Source organism: Berghia stephanieae, chromosome 7 (assembly GCF_034508935.2).
Source record: "Berghia stephanieae isolate SIO BIC M18660-M18661 chromosome 7, UCSD_Bste_1.3, whole genome shotgun sequence".
In the NCBI taxonomy this organism is placed as follows: domain Eukaryota; kingdom Metazoa; phylum Mollusca; class Gastropoda; order Nudibranchia; family Aeolidiidae; genus Berghia; species Berghia stephanieae.
The window spans coordinates 2,560,475-2,582,497 of NC_088366.1; the positions used below are offsets into that span (position 1 = coordinate 2,560,475).

Consider the following 22,023-nt stretch of genomic DNA (forward strand, 5'->3'; position numbering starts at 1 on the left):
TCAGACATCTTGTTTGATGAATTATCTATATTCATTCGGGCAATGCCTAGGCGACGATATCTTATGATGTCGTGGCGGAAGGGCGTAATTAATTAATTAATTAATCTCTGGAAAAGCTCATAATCTATTCTAAAATTTGGCCAGGATGTTCGAGACCCGCTTCAGGCACTTTCATTTTTTTCCTTGGGCAAGATTTTTAACCCCCAATTTGCTCACTGTGACAACATGGGTGATTCCTGTTGACATCAGACATCTTGTTTGATGAATTATCTATATTCATTCGGGCAATGCCTAGGCGACGATATCTTATGATGTCGTGGCGGAAGGGCGTAATTAATTAATTAATTAATCTCTGGAAAAGCTCATAATCTATTCTAAAATTTGGCCAGGATGTTCGCTCTCCAAATAACGATCAATTTTAAATGACCCTCGTCTTGGCAAAAACTCTCAAACCTGGGACTTAACGAGGAGAATAAAAGTTGAATAATATACCGCAATATCCACTAAACGTGCTCAAAGTGCTTTACATAGGACTATGACCATAAGCAACATGGAACATGTAGAACGAGAGATGACGCCTGTTAGGCGATAATAATATAATTATTTTTTTTACGACAGAGACAACGCTGTTAACGTCCAGGTACTCATTTTACACCAGAGTACGGTGAGATAATTTAAGTAAAGTCTTTTCCAATGATTCAACTATGCGTTGAGCGAAACTCGAACCCAGGACCTTCCGATCCGAACGTGAGTGTCATAACACTAGACCACATAGCCGCACTAGAGAGGACATTGAAGGGATAGATGAGAGAAAAAAAGGGGGTGGGAGAGGATATGGAGCTCCCTGGAGATGAGGTCGCGGACAGCTGGTGAAGATGGAGGTCGTTCGTCGTTGCCATACATTCCAACTGGTGTAATGGATTCTACAGACGTGCCAACTAGTACTAAACGTTCGTATCGTATCTCACTAAAGGCTTAATATGAATCATCCTTTAAATGCCTTGTACAATAGTTTATAATTACAGAATTACATTGTATCATTCACAGACAAGTTTACACAACTTTGAATGTCAGGAAAAATGTATCAATACGGCAATGTAAAATCGAAAAAATACTATCATAGAATACTGGTAATTGAAAACTGGTCAAGATCGAATTAATCATCGAACTTCTAATTTTTGCGGGGTCCTAATTGACGAATATATCTTCTTCTTCTAGGTTCCATGCCTGGTCCAGGCTTCGGATACTGCATGAATTATCTCTCTCCATTCCTCCCTGTCTCTTGCTTTTTCAAACAGCTCTTGGATTGTTAGGTTGGTGAAGCCCTTCAGTTGGTCTATGAGTGTTTTTCTTTGTCTCCCCCGGGCGCGTTTACCAGGTATTTTTCCACAACTTGCCAGGTATTCATTCTTATCTTTCCTTACTATGTGTCCGAAAAAGGATAGTTGTCGATCCACTATTAAGGGCATTAGTTTCCTTTGTTGGTATGTTTGTTTTAGCACTTCTTCGTTCGTTTTGTGTGCGGTATACGATATTCTCTGCATCCTTCTCAAGCACCACATTTCAAAAGCTTCAATGTTCTTTTGTGTTTCTGCATTTGTAGTCCAGCTTTCGCATCCGTAGAACAAGATTGGCCACACGTAGCACTTCAAGACTCGGAATCTAATCCCGAACGACATCTGTTTGTTTTTCAAAATGTTTCCCAGGTCCATGAAGGCCTGTTTGGCTTGAGTTATTCTTGCTCGTATGTCTCGGTTACATCTTCCATCTGTTGTCACTATTGAACCTAGGTATTTAAAACTTTCTACGTTGGTAAGCTGCTCGCCGTGAATCGTTATATTGCAGGTGTTGTTGTTTTCGGGGTTTTTTTGTATTACCATGCATTCTGTTTTGGTGATATTCACTTCCATTCCCTTGGCTTCACTATCTACTACCACTTTGTCAACAATCTTTTGAAGTTGGATTTCTGATGTTGCAATGAGTACCGTATCGTCTGCGTATCTTATATTATTTATGTTGTGACCTCCTACTTTTATTCCCTCCATATTATTTATGCCCCTCATGATTGTTTCTTGGTATAGATTAAACAGATCTGGTGAGGCAACACACCCTTGACGGACTCCTTTCTTAATAGGAATGGAATTTCCTGTAGAGTTTCCGATTTTGATAGATGCCTGCTGGGTGTAGTATAATGTTTGCATGAGTCTGAGGTCTTTCTCATCAGCGCCAATGGAGTGCAGTTGTTTTAGTATTTCTTCGTGGCATACTCTATCAAAAGCTTTTTTGTAGTCGACAAAACAGAGGTATAGTGGGGTCTGAACCTGTATAGCTCTTTCACTTAAAACACGGAGGAGGTATATTGCGTTCCTTGTCCCTCTGTCAGGTTGGAATCCATATTGTTCTTCTGCGATTTCGGGGTTAATCTTATTCCTTAGCCTGTTGATAATTATACGCAACAGTATTTTGTTGATGTGACTTATTAAACTTATAGTTCTAAAATTTTCGCATCTGACTGCACCTGCTTTCTTTGGTATTGCTATGAAAATAGAGTTACAGAGATCTTCTGGAATTTTCCCAGTATTGTATATATTGTTGAATAATATGTGAAGTTCATCAATTGCTAGATCTCCTAGGCTTTTTAATACCTCTACAGATATTTCATCAGGGCCTGTTGCTTTACCATCCTTCATTCGTTCCATGGCATGTTCAATTTCACTTTTGGTGATGTTTGGTCCGCTTAATGGTTCTTTGAATTTCAGTGGTGGTTCATTTCTATTTGGATCATTGTACAGTTCGCCTATGTATTCTACCCATCGGCTTTCTATATGTTGTTCTTCAAATAGCAGTTCCCCTTGTTTGTTTTGGATACAACTTCCTGCTGCTTTGCTTTTCCTTTTCCCTGATAGTTCTTTTATTTTTTGGTGAGCTTGTTGGGGGTTGGGTTTGTATTCTCTTTCGATTTCGCAGCATTTCCAGTCTAGATAGTTCTCGTGTGCCTCGATGCATTTGGATTTAATGTGGTTGTTCAATGTTTGGTATTCTGCAGACCCTCTGTTGCATTTTCGTCTTTCTTCAAATAGGTTTAGAATTTCATTTGTCATCCATTCCTTTTTACTGTTTGTTTGAGCTATTGGTAAATGCTTTTCTGTAGTTGCTTTGACACACTTTTGGAATATATCAAATTGTTTTTCACATTTTTCGTTATCAGGTTCACTTTGGCTTTGTATCATGAGTGCATTTTCAAATTCTTCTCTCATTTTTGTTTGTATGCCATTGTCTTTGCATAACCTGTAATCCCTCTTTATTCTACCAGCTGTTCTCTGAATAGCTTTAAACTTTATCCTTACTGTACAAACAACTGGGACATGGTCACTGTCTACATCGGCGCCTGGGTAGGTTTTGCAATTTAATATGCCATTTCTGAATCTTGATGATACTGCTATAAAGTCTATCTGGTTCCTTGCTCTGTCCCCTGGTGATTGCCATGTCCAGGTTCTTCTTGGGTGTTGTTGAAACCAGGTGTTTGAAATCATTAATTTAGTTGTTCTACACCCATCTGCCCAGATGTTTCCTCGTTCATTTCTGTCTCCGAGTCCATGTGGTCCGATTAACTGCATGAATAAGTCCAAAAAGTTAAACGGTGACAGCGTAAAGGGGAGCATGTTTTCACGGAAGACTGCTGCCTCGCTCGGTTGGGAGCGTGATGTTCGTCAGGTCACACCGAACCGTCAGCCAGTTACTAGGCGAAATAAATTTAACAAATGTGACAAAACCAAAATTGGGACATGGAATGTCAGGACCTGTGCCCAAAAAGGAAAACTAAACAACATTCTAAAAGAAATGAAACGGCTCCAAATAAATATTCTTGGCCTGGCAGAGATGAGATGGAAAGAGCAGGGAACCATGTCAAAACAAGAAAACAACATGACATATAAGATCATATGGAGTGGTGGAACCTCTTTCCAAAAAGGAGTAGGGATGATCTTAGACCAAAAATCAACCAAATTTTACAAAGGGCACGTAGCAATCTCAGACAGAGTTTTGCTGGTTAAGCTAAGAGGACCTGTAGTTGACACCAATATTATTCAAGTTTATGCACCAACAGAAGAGGCGACAGATGCAGATATGACAGAGTTTTACCATTCACTAGACAAAGCAAAACGAATGTGTAAATCACAAGAAGTCCTTATGGTAATGGGGGACCTAAATGCTAAGATTGGCAGAGGCAGAGATGGTGACATAATCGGACCACATGGACGAATATATAAAGAGCTCTAATTCAATAAACTTCTTGAAAACGAATTTGTGTTGCCAGTGATGGCGTATACAAGATTTGAAAGCAATAATTTACCACCCGTTAGAAAATCGTCACATTTGTTACGATGCAGCCAACATTTTTCTCATTCAAATTTCTTTTGTACATCATAATATTTGAACAAAAATATTGCTATAGTCAAAGTATATTTACACTGTGTTGAAGAGCTTGTTTAGTAGATAGAGAAAAAAAAATATGTATAGCAAGAACTAAGAGATTATGTGTTTGAGTAAAATAAATCTATTTTTGTTTAGGTTGGCTGTGAAGTTTTGGGGAAAATCCGGAAATTTTAGGTTAGGAGAGAGTTGAACACACATGGGTCATTTTTAAAGGAAGTTGTAATGACTACTGTGTTATCCCTGAAAAGTACCATCGATTTTTTTTCCAATTCTAATTAGACAGATCTGGTAGTACGAAAGTAACCAGTGTTTGGGAGCTCAACCCGGAATCAAATTGATACGACATCCACCGCATGGTTGTATGTGTGTGTGTGTGTGTGAGAGAGAGAGAGAGCGAGAGAGAGAGAGAGAGAGAGAGAGAGAGAGAGAGAGAGATCGGCGGGTGGTACTATTCACTGAATACATCTACTGGATCACAACTTGAACCCGTCATATTATTATTCTCTGTTTTCATCTGGCCCTTTTCTATACTATGACATAAGTGTTCGCTTCATACATTGTGTGGCTATGTGGTCTAGTGGTATGACACTCGCTTTAGGATCGGAAGGTCCTGGGTTCGAGCCTCGCTCGTCGCATAATTGACTCCTAGGAAAAGGCTCTTTACTCACATTCTCTCACCGTACTCAGGTGTAAAATGAGTACATGGCCGTTCGTTGTCTTTGTCTGGGGAAAAATGTGATATCGCATTACAGGCGTAGTGTCCCGTCCTACATGTTAAGTGTTGCTGTTGGCCATGGACCCCATGTAAAGCGCTTTGAGCATGTTTAGTGGATATTGCACTATATAAATGCTCAATTTCAATTGATTTATTTTCAATTATCTGAATGGAAATTCCAACCTGTAAGGTAAACGGCCGCATGTCGTTGAATAACGGTTCCAGACTCCTTCCATTCCAGGGATATTCCTCTTTGGTCAGGGATGTACGGGTTCCACTACCGCCTCCTAGGCGAATGGGAATCACTGGACGATTGTATAGTAGCCACATGGAGTCCATTAAACTGTAAACGATGGTGATGATGACGATGATGATGATGACGATTATGATGATGATGATGATGAGGATGATGATGTTGATGATGATGATGATGATAATGATGAGGATGATGATGATTATCATGATGCGATTGATGGGGATGATGATGTTGTTGATGATATTGATGAGAAAGCTGATGATTTACAGGTGGAAGAGAGTGAAGATGAAGAGAAGCAGGTGGAGAAGAAGAGGAAGGAGTAAGAAAGAAAATATGGGAGGAATAGTAGGGGATAAAGAGGAAAAAGAGGACGTTGACGGGAAGGTTGAGGAGGAGGAGGAGGAGGAGGATGAGGACGAGGAGGAGGAGAAAGATGTGGAAGGCATAAAAAATGAGAGTTAATGGTGTGAATGTTGATGATGTGCTCAATGCTGTTATGTAATGTCTATGGCTGATGGGAGAGCGGGGGGAGGGGGAGTGAATAAATTAATGATGAGAGATAAGTATGGTAAATTTTAATCCTGTAGCAAACATGTATATGTTTATAACTTCGATATAGTGCAAAGGAAATACAGGGATTGTCAAATTTAGGGTTGACAACATAAAGAAAAACAAACTTCCCGCCGCGCTGTGTGGCCTTGATCAAGTCACAATAGCTCACTTTGCAGGGGGGTAGCTCTGCGGCTGACGCCTGGTAACAACTTTGGTTCAGAACTGTAGCATCAATGAGTGAGGAAAAGAAGTTGGGAACAACGAACAATCAATGGATGTTTAAGGTTTGTTTTTTAATTTTCTCAAAAGAACAAAATTGACAATACGCTTTTTTCCCTAGCACCCTTCTAATTTATATCTGGTTATCTCATACCAAATCCTCGCCTTACCTTGACCTTTGTTGGTATATGATGTAAGCGAACACAGTCATTGCCAGAATGAGAGTCCCTAGTATGAACAACTTGCATGATTTGATCTGGCAGATGGACACACAAAATAGACTATGAACAAGAATGAATGTTTGACCTGATGGATGGACACACAAAATAGACTATGAACAAAAATGAATGTTTCATCTGGTAGATGGACACACAAAATAGACTTTTAGAAATGAACAAAAATAATGTTTCATCTGGTAGATGGACACACAAAATAGACTTTTAGAAATGAACAAAAAGAATGTTTCATCTGGTAGATGGACACACAAAATAGACATTTAGAAATGAACAAAAAGAATGTTTCATCTGATGGATGGACACACAAAATAGACATTTAGAAATAAACGAAAAGAATGTTTCATCTGGTGGATGGACACACAAAATAGACATTTAGAAATGAACAAAAAGAATGTTTCATCTGGTGGATGGACACACAAAATAGACAATTAGAAATGAACACAAAAGAATGTTTCATCTGATGGATTGGACACACAAAATAGACATTTAGAAATGAACAAAATGAATGTTTCATCTGATGGATGGACACACAAAATAGACATTTAGAAAATGAACAAAAGAATGTTTCATCTGATGGATGGACACACAAATAGACATTTAGAAATGAACAAAAAGAATGTTTCATCTGATGGATGGACACACAAAATATGACATTTAGAAATGAACAAAAAGATGTTTCATCTGATGGATGGACACACAAAATAGACATTTAGAAATGAACAAAAGAATGATTTCATCTGATGGATGGACACACAAAATAGACATTTAGAAATGAACAAAAAGAATGTTTATCTGATGGATGACACACAAAATAGACATTTAGAAATGAACAAAAAGAATGTTTCATCTGATGGATTGACACACAAAATAGACATTTAGAAATGAACAAAAAGAATGTTTCATCTGATGGATGGACACACAAAAATAGACATTTAGAAATGAACAAAAAGAATGTTTCATCTGATGGATTGGACACACAAAATAGACATTTAGAAATGAACAAAAAGAATGTTTCATCTGATGGATGGACACACAAAATAGACATTTAGAAATGAACAAAAAGATGTTTCATCTGATGGATGAACACACAAAATAGACATTTAGAAATGAACAAAAAGAATGTTTCATCTGATGGATGGACACACAAAATAGACATTTAGAAATGAACAAAAAGAATGTTTCATCTGATGGATGGACACACAAAATAGACATTTAGAAATGAACAAAAGAATGTTTCATCTGATGGATGGACACACAAAATAGACATAGAAATGAACAAAAAGAATGTTTCATCTGTGGATTGACACACAAAATAGACATTTAGAAATGAACAAAAAGAATGTTTCATCTGTGGATGGACACACAAAATAGACATTTAGAAATGAACAAAAAGAATGTTTCATCTGTGTGATACACACAAAATAGACATTTAGAAATGAACAAAAGAATGTTTCATCTGATGGATGGACACACAAAATAGACATTTAGAAATACAAAAGAATGTTTCATCTGGTGGATGACACACAAAATAGACATTTAGAAATGAACAAAAAGAATGTTTCATCTGGATGGATGACACACAAAATAGACATTTAGAAATGAACAAAAAGAATGTTTCATCTGGTGGATTGACACACAAAATAGACATTTAGAAATGAACAAAAGAATGTTTCATCTGATGGATTGACACACAAAATAGACATTTAGAAATGAACAAAAAGATGTTTCATCTGATGGATGGACACACAAAATAGACATTTAGAAATGAACAAAAAGAATGTTTCATCTGATGGATGACACACAAAATAGACATTTAGAAATGAACAAAAAGAATGTTTCATCTGATGGATGGACACACAAAATAGACATTTAGAAATGAACAAAAAGAATGTTTCATCTGATGGATGGACACACAAAATAGACATTTAGAAATGAACAAAAGAATGTTTCATCTGATGGATGACACACAAATAGACATTTAGAAATGAACAAAAAGAATGTTTCATCTGATGGATGGACACACAAAATAGACATTTAGAAATGAACAAAAGAATGTTTCATCTGATGGATGGACACACAAAATAAGACATTTAGAAATGAACAAAAGAATGTTTCATCTGTGGATTGACACACAAAATAGACATTTAGAAATGAACAAAAAGAATGTTTCATCTGATGGATGACACACAAAATAGACATTTAGAAATGAACAAAAGAATGTTTCATCTGATGATGGACACACAAAATAGACATTTAGAAATGAACAAAAAGAATGTTTCATCTGATGGATGGACACACAAAATAACATTTAGAAATGAACAAAAAGAATGTTTCATCTGTGGATTGGACACACAAAATAGACATTTAGAAATGAACAAAAAGAATGTTTCATCTGATGGATGACACACAAATAGACATTTAGAAATGAACAAAAAGAATGTTTCATCTGATGGATGGACACACAAAATAACATTTAGAAATGAACAAAAAGAATGTTTCATCTGATGGATTGACACACAAAATAGACATTTAGAAATGAACAAAAGAATGTTTCATCTGATGGATTGACACACAAAATAGACATTTAGAAATGAACAAAAAGAATGTTTCATCTGATGGATGGACACACAAAATAGACATTTAGAAATGAACAAAAGAATGTTTCATCTGATGGATTGACACACAAAATAGACATTTAGAAATGAACAAAAAGAATGTTTCATCTGATGGATTGACACACAAATAGACATTTAGAAATGAACAAAAGAATGTTTCATCTGATGGATGGACACACAAAATAGACATTTAGAAATGAACAAAAAGAATGTTTCATCTGATGGATGACACACAAAATAGACATTTAGAAATGAACAAAAAGAATGTTTCATCTGATGGATGGACACACAAAATAGACATTAGAAATGAACAAAAAGAATGTTTCATCTGATGGATTTGGGCACACAAAATAGACATTTAGAAATGAACAAAAAGAATGTTTCATCTGATGGATGACACACAAAATAGACATTTAGAAATGAACAAAAAGAATGTTTCATCTGATGGATTGGACACACAAAATAGACATTTAGAAATGAACAAAAAGAATGTTTCATCTGATGGATGGACACACAAAAAAATAGACATTTAGAAATGAACAAAAAGAATGTTTCATCTGATGGATGACACACAAAATAGACATTTAGAAATGAACAAAAGAATGTTTCATCTGATGGATTGGACACACAAAATAGACATTTAGAAATGAACAAAAAGAATGTTTCATCTGATGGATGGACACACAAAATAGACATTAGAAATGAACAAAAAGAATGTTTCATCTGATGGATGACACACACAAATAGACATTTAGAAATGAACAAAAAGAATGTTTCATCTGATGGATGGACACACAAAATAGACATTAGAAATGAACAAAAAGAATGTTTCATCTGATGGATGGACACAACAAAATAGACATTTAGAAATGAACAAAAAGAATGTTTCATCTGATGGATTGACACACACAAAATAGACATTTAGAAATGAACAAAAAGAATGTTTCATCTGATGGATTGGACACACAAAATAGACATTTAGAAATGAACAAAAAGAATGTTCATCTGTGATGGACACACAAAATAGACATTTAGAAATGAACAAAAAGAATGTTTCATCTGATGGATGGACACACAAAATAGACATTTAGAAATGAACAAAAAGAATGTTTCATCTGATGGATGACACACAAAATAGACATTTAGAAATGAACAAAAGAATGTTTCATCTGATGGATGGACACACAAAATAGACATTTAGAAATGAACAAAAAGAATGTTTCATCTGATGGATTGACACACAAAATAGACATTTAGAAATGAACAAAAAGAATGTTTCATCTGATGGATTGACACACAAAATAGACATTTAGAAATGAACAAAAAGAATGTTTCATCTGATGGATTGACACACAAAATAGACATTTAGAAATGAACAAAAAGAATGTTTCATCTGATGGGCAAGTGACGACAAAAAATTAAGATTCATTAATAGATGAACACAAAAAGAATGTTTCATCTGATGGATGGACACACAAAATAGACATTTAGAAATGAACAAAAAGAATGTTTCATCTGATGGATTGACACACAAAATAGACATTTAGAAATGAACAAAAAGAATGTTTCATCTGATGGATTGACACACAAAATAGACATTTAGAAAGAACAAAAGAATGTTTCATCTGATGGATTGACCACAAAATAGACATTTAGAAATGAACAAAGAATGTTTCATCTGATGGATTGACACACAAAATAGACATTTAGAAATGAACAAAAAGAATGTTTCATCTGGTAGATTGGACACACAAAATAGACATTTAGAAATGAACAAAAAGAATGTTTCATCGGGTAGATTGACACACAAAATAGACATTTAGAAATGAACAAAAAGAATGTTTCATCTGGTAGAAAAAAATGGACACACAAAATAGACATTTAGAAATGAACAAAAAGAATGTTTCATCTGGTAGATGGACACACACAAATAGACATTTAGAAATGAACAAAAAGAATGTTTCATCTGGTAGATGGACACACAAAATAGACATTTAGAAATGAACAAAAAGAATGTTTCATCTGGTAGATGGACACACAAAATAGACATTTAGAAATGAACAAAAAGAATGTTTCATCTGGTAGATGGACACACAAAATAGACATTTAGAAATGAACAAAAAGAATGTTTCATCTGGTAGATGGACACACAAATAGACATTTAGAAATGAACAAAAAGAATGTTTCATCTGGTAGATGGACACACAAAATAGACATTTAGAAATGAACAAAAAGAATGTTTCATCTGGTAGATGGACACACAAAATAGACATTTAGAAATGAACAAAAAGAATGTTTCATCTGGTAGATGGACACACAAAATAGACATTTAGAAATGAACAAAAAGAATGTTTCATCTGGTAGATGGACACACAAAATAGACATTTAGAAATGAACAAAAAGAATGTTTCATCTGGTAGATGGACACACAAAATAGACATTTAGAAATGAACAAAAAGAATGTTTCATCTGGTAGATGGACACACAAAATAGACATTTAGAAATGAACAAAAAGAATGTTTCATCTGGTAGGATGACACACAAAATAGACATTTAGAAATGAACAAAAAGAATGTTTCATCTGGTAGGATGGACAACACAAAATAGACATTTAGAAATGAACAAAATGAATGTTTCATCTGTAGATGACACACAAAATAGACATTTAGAAATGAACAAAATGAATGTTTCATCTGATGGATTGACACACAAAATAGACATTTAGAAATGAACAAAAAGAATGTTTCATCTGATGGATGACACACAAAATAGACATTTAGAAATGAACAAAAAGAATGTTTCATCTGATGGATGGACACACAAAATAGACATTTAGAAATGAACAAAAAGAATGTTTCATCTGATGGATGGACACACAAAATAGACATTTAGAAATGAACAAAAAGAATGTTTCATCTGATGGATGGACACACAAAATAGACATTTAGAAATGAACAAAAAGAATGTTTCATCTGTGGATTGACACACAAAATAGACATTTAGAAATGAACAAAAAGAATGTTTCATCTGGTGGATTGACACACAAAATACATTTAAACACATGTTAGAAATGAACAAAAAGAATGTTTCATCTGGTGGATTGACACACAAAATAGACATTTAGAAATGAACAAAAAGAATGTTTCATCTGGTGGATTGACACACAAAATAGACACTTGGAAATGAACAAAAAGAATGTTTCATCTGATGGATTGACACACAAAATAGACATTTAGAAATGAACAAAAAGAATGTTTCATCTGATGGATGGACACACAAAATAGACATTTAGAAATGAACAAAAAGAATGTTTCATCTGATGGATGGACACACAAAATAGACATTTAGAAATGAACAAAAAGAATGTTTCATCTGGTGGATTGACACACAAAATAGACATTTAGAAATGAACAAAAAGAATGTTTCATCTGGTGGATTGACACACAAAATAGACATTTAGAAATGAACAAAAAGAATGTTTCATCTGATGGATTGACACACAAAATGGACATTTAGAAATGAACAAAAAGAATGTTTCATCTGATGGATTGACACACAAAATAGACATTTAGAAATGAACAAAAATGAATATAACAACTTCAAAAAGAATAAAATACTAAGCATGGAACGTGTCGGACTCAAACCGCTTCTTCAGCCAGCACAAAATAGACTTTAATAAATGAATAAAAATCAATATATCTGATTCATAAATAGCAAAATACAAAACACGAAACCTTTGGGACTCAAAACCCTTCTTCAGTCAACGCGATCAGGAATGATAACACAAATATATCACTAGAAAACCAGATATCAATGAGAGAGAGAAATATTCGGTACGTCCACTCTGTAGAAAAATCTTGTGGTTTTCTGGTGAAAAGAAAATAAACGAGATTTTATATAGTGCAATTTCCACTAAATGTGCTCAAAACTCTTTACAAAGGGTCCCTGACCGTAAACAGCCACGCGTAACATGTAGAAGAACGAAACTCATTTTGTTCAATGCTTTCTTTATACCCAGCTAATATATTATTCCTAACTAATAATTAAGAGATGTGTTCTTGACAACGTGCACTCATTTGCAGGTCTGTTAACCCGATTCGGTATAGGCGTCATTGTTGTAATGGAAATCTCAAAAAAAATGAGCCAAAATATTGTCCATTACAATAATATTAAACGGCCCACAACTGCGTTCGGATGTCAGACCTGCATATGTACATGTCGGGTCTTGTTGTCCTTACCTTGGGCTGTGTTTTAATCAACAAACTCATGTTTGGAATGTTTTTGAAATAGCCGACGCCTTTCTTGATGTCTGCCTTGTTAAAGAAAACGTTATCCTGGGAACTGTCGTCAAGCTGGGTCAGATGGTCACTCCCTGGGCGTGTCTGGGTTTGGAACAGTTTCATGACGCTGCTGGCAAATTTAGGCTTCATTATTCTCCTTAACTTTTGTTTCATATCAACATGAACGATCCAGAATTTTGTTTTATGATTGGATTATGTTTTCGTTCTGTCCTATAGTTATGATAAACACAGGGGAAAGCACTTAGACCTGGATAGCAGACGTACACTTATTTGCAGGCTGATAACCCAATTCATTATGGGCTCATTGTTGTAATGGAAATCTTAATTGGCCAGATTACCCGTCCTTCAAATATCGATCGATTTAAATGATCCATCATCTTGGCACAACTCTCAAACCTGGGATTTCTTCGCGAGGTCGATGGTTTGAGAGTTTTTGCCAAGACGAAGATCATTTAAATCGATCGATATTTTTTGGCCAAATTTGTAAATACGTGTTTTTCCAAAGTACGGCAGTTAACGGGATAAAACACTTGTCTTTTTGGCTTAAAAATACATCGTACATGTAAGAACGAGGCCATTCTATGAAAGGAAAGAAAGAGTTGCTCACACTGGCACAACAGTTTTGTACAACAACTATCTTGACGTAAAGAGGAATTTATTGTCTTCAATAAGGCTCAACAGTCGTGACGTCACTTCCCTCGTAATGACGCATAGTAACTGGTTCTAAACTATCGGAACAATGGCGCACGCAATTATCTCTATCACCGCCCTGATGAAATACTTCTCCGACGAGCATTAAAGTGTATCCAAATGAGAAAACATTATAAATCTGATCACGTTTTGACTTTTATACATTCTGACATGTGAAAAAGTTCAAGCCAGCATTAAGAATAAAAAGTACCGATTTATTTTTTGTTTCGAACCAATGTGCTGGTAGCTGGGCGGACGTGTATCAGACTATGATCCAATTGCTCACTTTATAAAATTATTCCTTAAATATTACGTAGATCTATTGCATTATTGAAAAGACACAACAAAAGTTTTTATCTACCGGAGCAGACAGCATCCAAAAGAATGGCTGGCCGCAAATTGTGTTGGGTGGTGACCAGGGAGTGAGTAGTGACCACAGGTATGACCAGACTAAACCGATCACGGTCAATGTTTGGTTAGTGAGGCAACTAAAATGTCACGCGATGACGTAATGGGAAAGGGCAAGGTGGTGGAAGATGACTTTTGGATGACACCAGTGAGGACCGAACCCTGGGGTTGGGTACACACGGCGATGTGATGGTGGTGGTGGTGCTGACATAAGGATGGCTACATAGGTAGGGGGCCACATGTCATCAAGATCTTTGTTTGCAGTATAGATATCAATCATGACCCGTATGTCAGGTTTTATAAAAAGATGCTAAATGTCTTTGATTTCGTTGTTTGTTTTGTTTTGTTTTGTTTTTATTCCTTCTTGAGTTTTTTTTTTTTTGTTTTTTTTTTTGTTTTTTTTTTTTTTTTTTTGATTTTTTTTTTAAATTCTTGTTTGTGTGTGTGTGTGTGTGTGTGTGTTCGTGTGTATGTGTGTGTGTGTGTGTGTGTTTTGGGTTTTTTAAAAATTTATTTCGCCTTTTGTTTGTTTGTTTGATTATTGATTGGACTTTAATTTTGTTTCTTTGTTTTGTTTTTCTTGTTTGAATTGTCCTTTTTTTTATAGGGTGCGAGGTTCTGCTATTCTCTTTGTTCACGTTAAGAACTTTGTAAGTTTTAACGGTGCTTGAAATACTTTTAGACATATCACGACTGCCAGACAAGTAAATTGTGTACACAAGGGTTGTAGCCAACAGAAATAGCCCGTTAGTGTCACGTGATGTACACAGACAGGGGTTGTAGCCACTAGAAATACCGCGTTATTGTCACGTGATGTACACAGACAGGGGTTGTAGCCAACAGAAATAGCCCGTTAGTGTCACGTGGTGTACACAGACAGGGGTTGTAGCCAATAGAAATACCGCGTTATTGTCACGTGATGTACACAGACAGGGGTTGTAGCCAACAGAAATAGCCCGTTAGTGTCACGTGGTGTACACAGACAGGGGTTGTAGCCAATAGAAATACCGCGTTATTGTCACGTGATGTACACAGACAGGGGTTGTAGCCAATAGAAATACCGCGTTATTGTCACGTGATGTACCATGAGTCGACCTGTTTTTAATGACGTGTCCTTCATTGTAAACATTTGCACGCAGTTTAAAAGAGATGAAAGAAATAATTAATAAATTTAAACAATAACAAAAGTGAAAAGACACCCGTTATTATAGATAGAACGAAGTTGACGTCATTCAAATCTTTGTTAATGGTTTTTTTTTTTTTGTTTGTTTGTTTTTTTTGCCTCCATGTTTATGAGTAATTCTCACTAAACAGTATTAACCAGACAGGGAGAAGCGTGGCTCAGCGGTACGGTCTTTGCTTCGTATTAGTAGTCCTAGCTCAAGTTGCGGCGCTGCACAACGGCTGACGCCTGGGTTATTCCAGTCTTCCCTTGGAATAGACCCTAGAGACAAATTTCCCCTATGGGATGAATAAAGGGAATTTTATTTTTATTGTATTTATTTTTATAAATGTTCAAGACAATAGTCTTGTGTGTTCTTCCGTTATATTTCCGGATGGCAATGTTGTGAGTTTCTTAGCGAAGCGCACAGCATCGATAGGCGATAAAATCAAAATGTGCAATAACCTTTTACGTCACATCCGAGGCCTTCTAAAATAGCAACATCCAATATCCTTGAGCGACATCAAAGGAAAACTCCCTGCTGGTTCTTGTATAACTTCAAACAAAGACGTGTTTTAATGTGTCACAATGGCCTTGACACACATTGTGCTGTGTTAGCTTTATATTCAAACTTGGTTTCAAAACGGTTGGGTTTTTTTGCAATGTCAATATCTTGAGAATGTCCACAAATTATTGATGATATGCGATTAGCCAAAAAAATGATAACATCCGCCGGCCGGATATAGATGGTATGCGCTTGGCTAAGAATCTCATAACATTGCCATCCGGAAGTATGACGGACCAACACACAAAACTGTGTGTGTCCATGAACGTTTTTAGTCGGGTTAATATAGTTCAGTGAGCGTTAATCATAAAAGCGGATGGCAAAAAAAAACAATAACAAAGCCCTGAGTGACGTAATCTTCGAACTATCTATAGATAGTTCGAAGATGACGTCACTCAGGAGTTTGTTATTGTTTTTTGCCATCCGCGTTTATGAGTAATGCTCATTAAACTGTATTAACCCGACTATAAACGTTCATGGATACACGCAGTTTTGGATGGCAATGTTATGAGCTTCTTAGCCAAGCGCATACTATCTATAGATATAACGAAGTTGACGTCACTCTGGTCTTTGTTATTGTTGTATTGCCATCCATGATTATGAGTAATTCTCACTAAACTGTTTTAACCAGACTATAAAAGTTCAAAATTACACATAGTTTAACCTAAAACGTTTCTATTACTATTCATTCATGTATTTAGAGATTATCCAAAGTGTTCTAAATACAATAACAAAATAACTCCATTTCACTGTGTTGGTAGAAAACTGAAAGAAATGTTAATTTCGAGATAAAACGTTCGCGTTCGATTCCTGTTCGGTTCGACAACTAAAAACGAGTGTGTTCGTAGCTATCGTTACCTTATAGCCTGACACTGACCAACAAATGACGTCAAATTATAAGTCCTAGTGGGTTCTAGTGTCGCCATTGTTAACTTATAGCCTGACACTGACCAAAAAATGACGTCAAAATGCCAGTCTTTGACCACAAGAGAAAACAAGTCGTGAAATGTATTCAATAGTTCAACCAATGAAATAACTTGTTTTCATGAGCTCTACTAACGACAACTCACTAGGCGGTGCAAAAACCAAATAATGACGTCAAACTGCCAGTCCTTTTGGATTTCAGTGTCAGGCTATAACATAACGATGGCTACGACAATCACCAAATAAGGACGTCAAACTGCCAGTCCTTTTGGATTTCAGTGTCAGGCTATAACATAACGATGGCTACGACAATCACCAAATAAGGACGTCAAACTGCCAGTCCTTTTGGATTTCAGTGTCAGGCTATAACATAACGATGGCTACGACAATCACCAAATAAGGACGTCAAACTGTCAGTCCTTTTGGATTTCAGTGTCAGGCTATAACATAACGATGGCTACGACAATCACCAAATAATGACGTCAAACTGCCAGTCTTTTGGATTTCAGTGTCAGGCTATAACATAACGATGGCTACGACAATCACCAAATAATGACGTCAAACTGCCAGTCTTTTGGATTTCAGTGTCAGGCTATAACATAACGATGGCTACGACAATCACCAAATAATGACGTCAAACTGCCAGTCCTTTTGGAGTTCAGTATCAGGCTATAACATAACGATGGCTACGACAATCACCAAATAATGACGTCAAACTGCCAGTCTTTTGGATTTCAGTATCAGGCTATAACATAACGATGGCTACGACAAAAGCCAAATAATGACGTCAAACTGCCAGTCCTTTTGGATTTCAGTGTCAGGCTATAACATAACGATGGCTACGACAATCACCAAATAATGACGTCAAACTGCCAGTCTTTTGGATTTCAGTATCAGGCTATAACATAACGATGGCTACGACAATCACCAAATAATGACGTCAAACTGCCAGTCTTTTGGATTTCAGTATCAGGCTATAACATAACGATGGCTACGACAAAAACCAAATAATGACGTCAAACTGCCAGTCTTTTGGATTTCAGTATCAGGCTATAACATAACGATGGCTACGATGTGTTGCACTTACTTTGATATGTTAAAACAAGAGACCGACTGAGAGGAATGGTCAAATAGAGGGCGAGACCGACTGGAAAAAAAATTCGATGCTATGTGTTTAGAATAAAAAAGACATATGACATCCGCCAGTTGGATATATCCTACCAAGACACACAAATATGTGTAATCTTTAAACGTTTAGAGTCTGATTGAGAACTCCTTTAAATGGATGGCTAAAAACAATAACAAAAAGCTTAATGAAGTCAAACTCGTTCCTTCTATCGCCTGACACTAGGACTTGTATTGTGACGTCATTTATACCACTAAAGCACAGAACAGAAAAAGCGGAAAGAATCAACAAACATTTTGCACCACAAAATTCAATTTTCAGCATCATAGTCATCCCGACTTAAAACCGTTTTGAGACGAAGGGTCACAAATAACCATATAACATGAAACTAACATCTTGAATTCGCAGTTATTAAATATCATTTTTACAAATTAAATTCTGACAAAATTCTATGTATTTTGTCAGAATTTAATTGTAAAAATGATATTTAATAACTGCGAATTCTAGATGTTAGTTTCATGTTATATGGTTATTTGTGACCATTCGTCTCAAAACGGTATTAAGTCGGGATGACTAAGATGCTGAAAATTGAATTTTGTAGCCAGAAAATCAGACTTGAGTTGAGTTTGTTTGCTTTATACAGGAGAAGGAATATCATATTTTACTGTGCTAAATACCAACGTTTCATATTTTTGACCAGTTTGACTGTCATTTGACATTTTAGCATCTGGTCCATCCCGACATAATACCGTTTTGAGACGAGGGGTCACATTTACATATTTTAAAATCTAAAGTTACTAGCTACTCAACGTGTACTTATTTGCAGGTCTGATAACCCACGCTGTTTTGACTTCGTTGTTGTCATGGAAACACTTTCAGACCAACGTAAAATATTGCCCATTACAACCATGTTCATTAAGGCCATTCTCGCCTTCGGTTGTCAGACCTACAAATATATATGCACCTTGATTAAAAAAGCATAATTTATCTGGGGGTTTTGGGTTTTTTTGGTTGTTCGTTTTTTGTTGTTTGTTTCTCTTTTTTTTTATTTTTCTTGGATTTTTTTGTTTTGTTTTTTTGTTTTGTTTTTTTTGTCTTTTACAATAAGTTTCGATGGTCTGATGTCACGTCCGCCCAGAAACGAGCATCTTGGATCTAAACAAAGCAAATCTTTTTATTCTCCATGGTGGCTAGAACTTTTTCACATGTCATGTGATCAGAATGTATAAAAGTCAAAACATGATCAGATTTATAATGTTTTTTTTTTCCTCTGGATACATTTTATGCTCGTCGGAGTATTTTTTAAGGGCGGTGATGGAAATGGTTTAGAACCAGTTACTATGCGTTATTACGAGGGAAGTGACGTCACGACTGTTGAACCCTATTGTGCCATAATTTTACCATAGACAAGAACGATGGGGAATTTGAATCAAAGGGACTATTTCTCTTAAGGTCACCGCGTACACACGAGTCTGAAGTCTGTCGCATCCAAAAGCCTCCATTTTATAACCGTTACCAGCTGACGCCTCACAGCGGGGGATGGTGGTAACGGTGGTGGTGGTGGGGGGGGAGGGGGGGGGAGGGATGAAGGGCAAGGGGTAGACAAGAGGATGATTGGTGGGAGGGGGGGGGGGGGGGGGGGTATCATTATGACCATTATTTGACATTATGAAGTTAAAGGTTCTCTCTCTCTCTCTCTCTCTCTCTCTCTCTCTCTCTCTCTCTCTCTCTCTCTCTCTCTCTCTCTCTCTTTTATTTCAATAATTCCCAAATTACACATAATCTCAGCGGTAATTTATTTCATATTGGCTTTAACTGTATTTAACGTCTTCTATTCATAGATGTATTCATGTGAGGCAAGGCCCCCGTCATAATCTAAATTGATGCTTGAAAAATGCTCACTAACTGGGCCTGACTTTTTTGTGAGTTTGACATATATATATATAGTTCGAAGTTGACGTCACTCAGATCTTTGTTATTGTTTTTTTTTGCCATCCGCGTTCATGAGTAATTCTCACTAAACTGTATTAACCAGACTATAGATAGTATGCAGATGACGTCACTCAGGCCTTTGTTATTGGTTTTGCCACCCGCGTTTGTGACAAAACTGTATTAACCAGACTATAAAAGTTCATGGTCACACAGAGTTTGTGTGTTGGTCCGTTATACTTCCGGATGGCAATGTTGTGAACTCCTTGGCCAAGCGCATTCTATCTATAAACGTTCATGGTTATACATAGTTTTGTGTGTTGGTCCGCTACACTTCCGGATGGCAATGTTGTGATCTTCTTAGCCAATCGCACACTATCTATTAGATAGTGAAGAACTATAATCATTTTTTTATAGTCTGGTTAATACAGTTTAGTGAGAAGTACTCATAAAAAAGTGTATACACTGTATGTTGATTGAAGAACTGAAGGCTCTTGCTATACGATAATAGTTAAAAAGGCACCCATGTCAATAGCTTGACAGGCATAGCAACAAGAGGTCACAGAGGAATCATCAATAGCTTGACAGGCATAGCAACAAGAGGTCACAGAGGAATTATCAATAGCTTGACAGGCATAGCAACAAGAGGTCACAGAGGAATTATCAATAGCTTGACAGGCATAGCAACAAGAGGTCACAGAGGAATCATCAATAGATTGACAGGCATAGCAACAAGAGGTCGCAGAGGAATCATCAATAGCTTGACAGGCATAGCAACAAGAGGTCAGATGAATCATCAATAGATTGACAGGCATAACAACAAGAGGTCACATGAATCATCAATAGCTTGACAGGCACAGCAACAAGAGGTCACGGAGGACTCATCAATAGCTTGACAGGCATAGCAACAAGAGGTCACAGAGGAATCATCAATAGCTTGACGGGCATAGCAACAAGAGGTCACAGAGGAATCATCAATAGCTTGACAGGCATAGCAACAAGAGGTCACATGAATCATCAATAGCTTGACAGGCATAGCAACAAGAGGTCACGGAGGACTCATCAATAGCTTGACAGGCATAGCAACAAGAGGTCACAGAGGAATTATCAATAGCTTGACCGGCATAGCAACAAGAAGTCACAGAGGTATCATCAATAGCTTGACCGGCATAGCAACAAGAGGTCACAGAGGTATCATCACATGGAGCGATCTATATTCATGTTTTCGTCCAACCTAGTCATCGATCACATGATTTGTTGCTGTCCAACGATTGGACATTTCTTAACAAATGTAACCACGCTGCTTTGTTTACAAATGTTATAAACACGCCCATGTGCCAAGCTGAATCAAATGACCAATCGTGATGTTAGACATTTTAAAAGCGATGAACACTTTTCACTAAGTGGGTTACTTTGAGCACATTTTGCAATGTGACCATTGCCCTCGAGCACATGGGCAGTTAATAGAGATCGCTCTCATTGACACCACTAATAGTCTAAGACCGTTATTTCTTTGTTTCCATTTCTTATCAATAAAATTCATTTTGGAATGGTTGATTTGATTTAGGATCAGTCTTCCATTATGTCAACAACATAAAATATTTTATTAAAATCAATACTCTTCAACAGTCGTAACGTCACTTCCTTCCTAATGACGTATGTTAACTTAGTAACACTGGCTCTAAACTATCGGATCAATGGCGGACGCCCGTATGAAATATTTCCCTGGCGACAATAAAAGCGTGATCCAGAGGGGGGAAAAAAACACATAAATTTGATAATGTTTTGACTTTTACAAATTCTGATCACAAGGCATATGAAAAGTTCTAGCCAGCATGAAAAATAAAAAGCAATGATTTTCTTTGTTTAGAACCAAGATGGCCGCCGTTGC

The 22,023-nt window shown here is 36.5% G+C and overlaps 1 protein-coding gene across 3 annotated transcripts in view; it reads right to left on the reverse strand.

Moving 5' to 3' along the window:
* LOC144976347 (NXPE family member 3-like) overlaps window positions 1-22,023 on the reverse strand; it is a 41,704-nt gene that overhangs the window by 18,518 nt on the left and 1,163 nt on the right. The window contains exons 1-4 of one of the 3 annotated variants that reach the window (XM_078920590.1): window positions 14,380-14,461; window positions 13,266-13,575; window positions 6,347-6,432; window positions 5,333-5,492 (exon numbers count right to left, since the gene is read on the reverse strand). In XM_078920590.1, coding sequence (XP_078776716.1) covers window positions 5,333-5,492; window positions 6,347-6,432; window positions 13,266-13,481 — 462 coding nt within the window. In that variant the 5' untranslated portion in view covers window positions 13,482-13,575; window positions 14,380-14,461. Of the gene's footprint in view, window positions 1-5,332; window positions 5,493-6,346; window positions 6,433-13,265; window positions 13,576-14,379; window positions 14,462-22,023 lie in introns of those variants that run through there. The other 2 variants (XM_078920589.1, XM_078920592.1) reach the window with 2 other exon arrangements.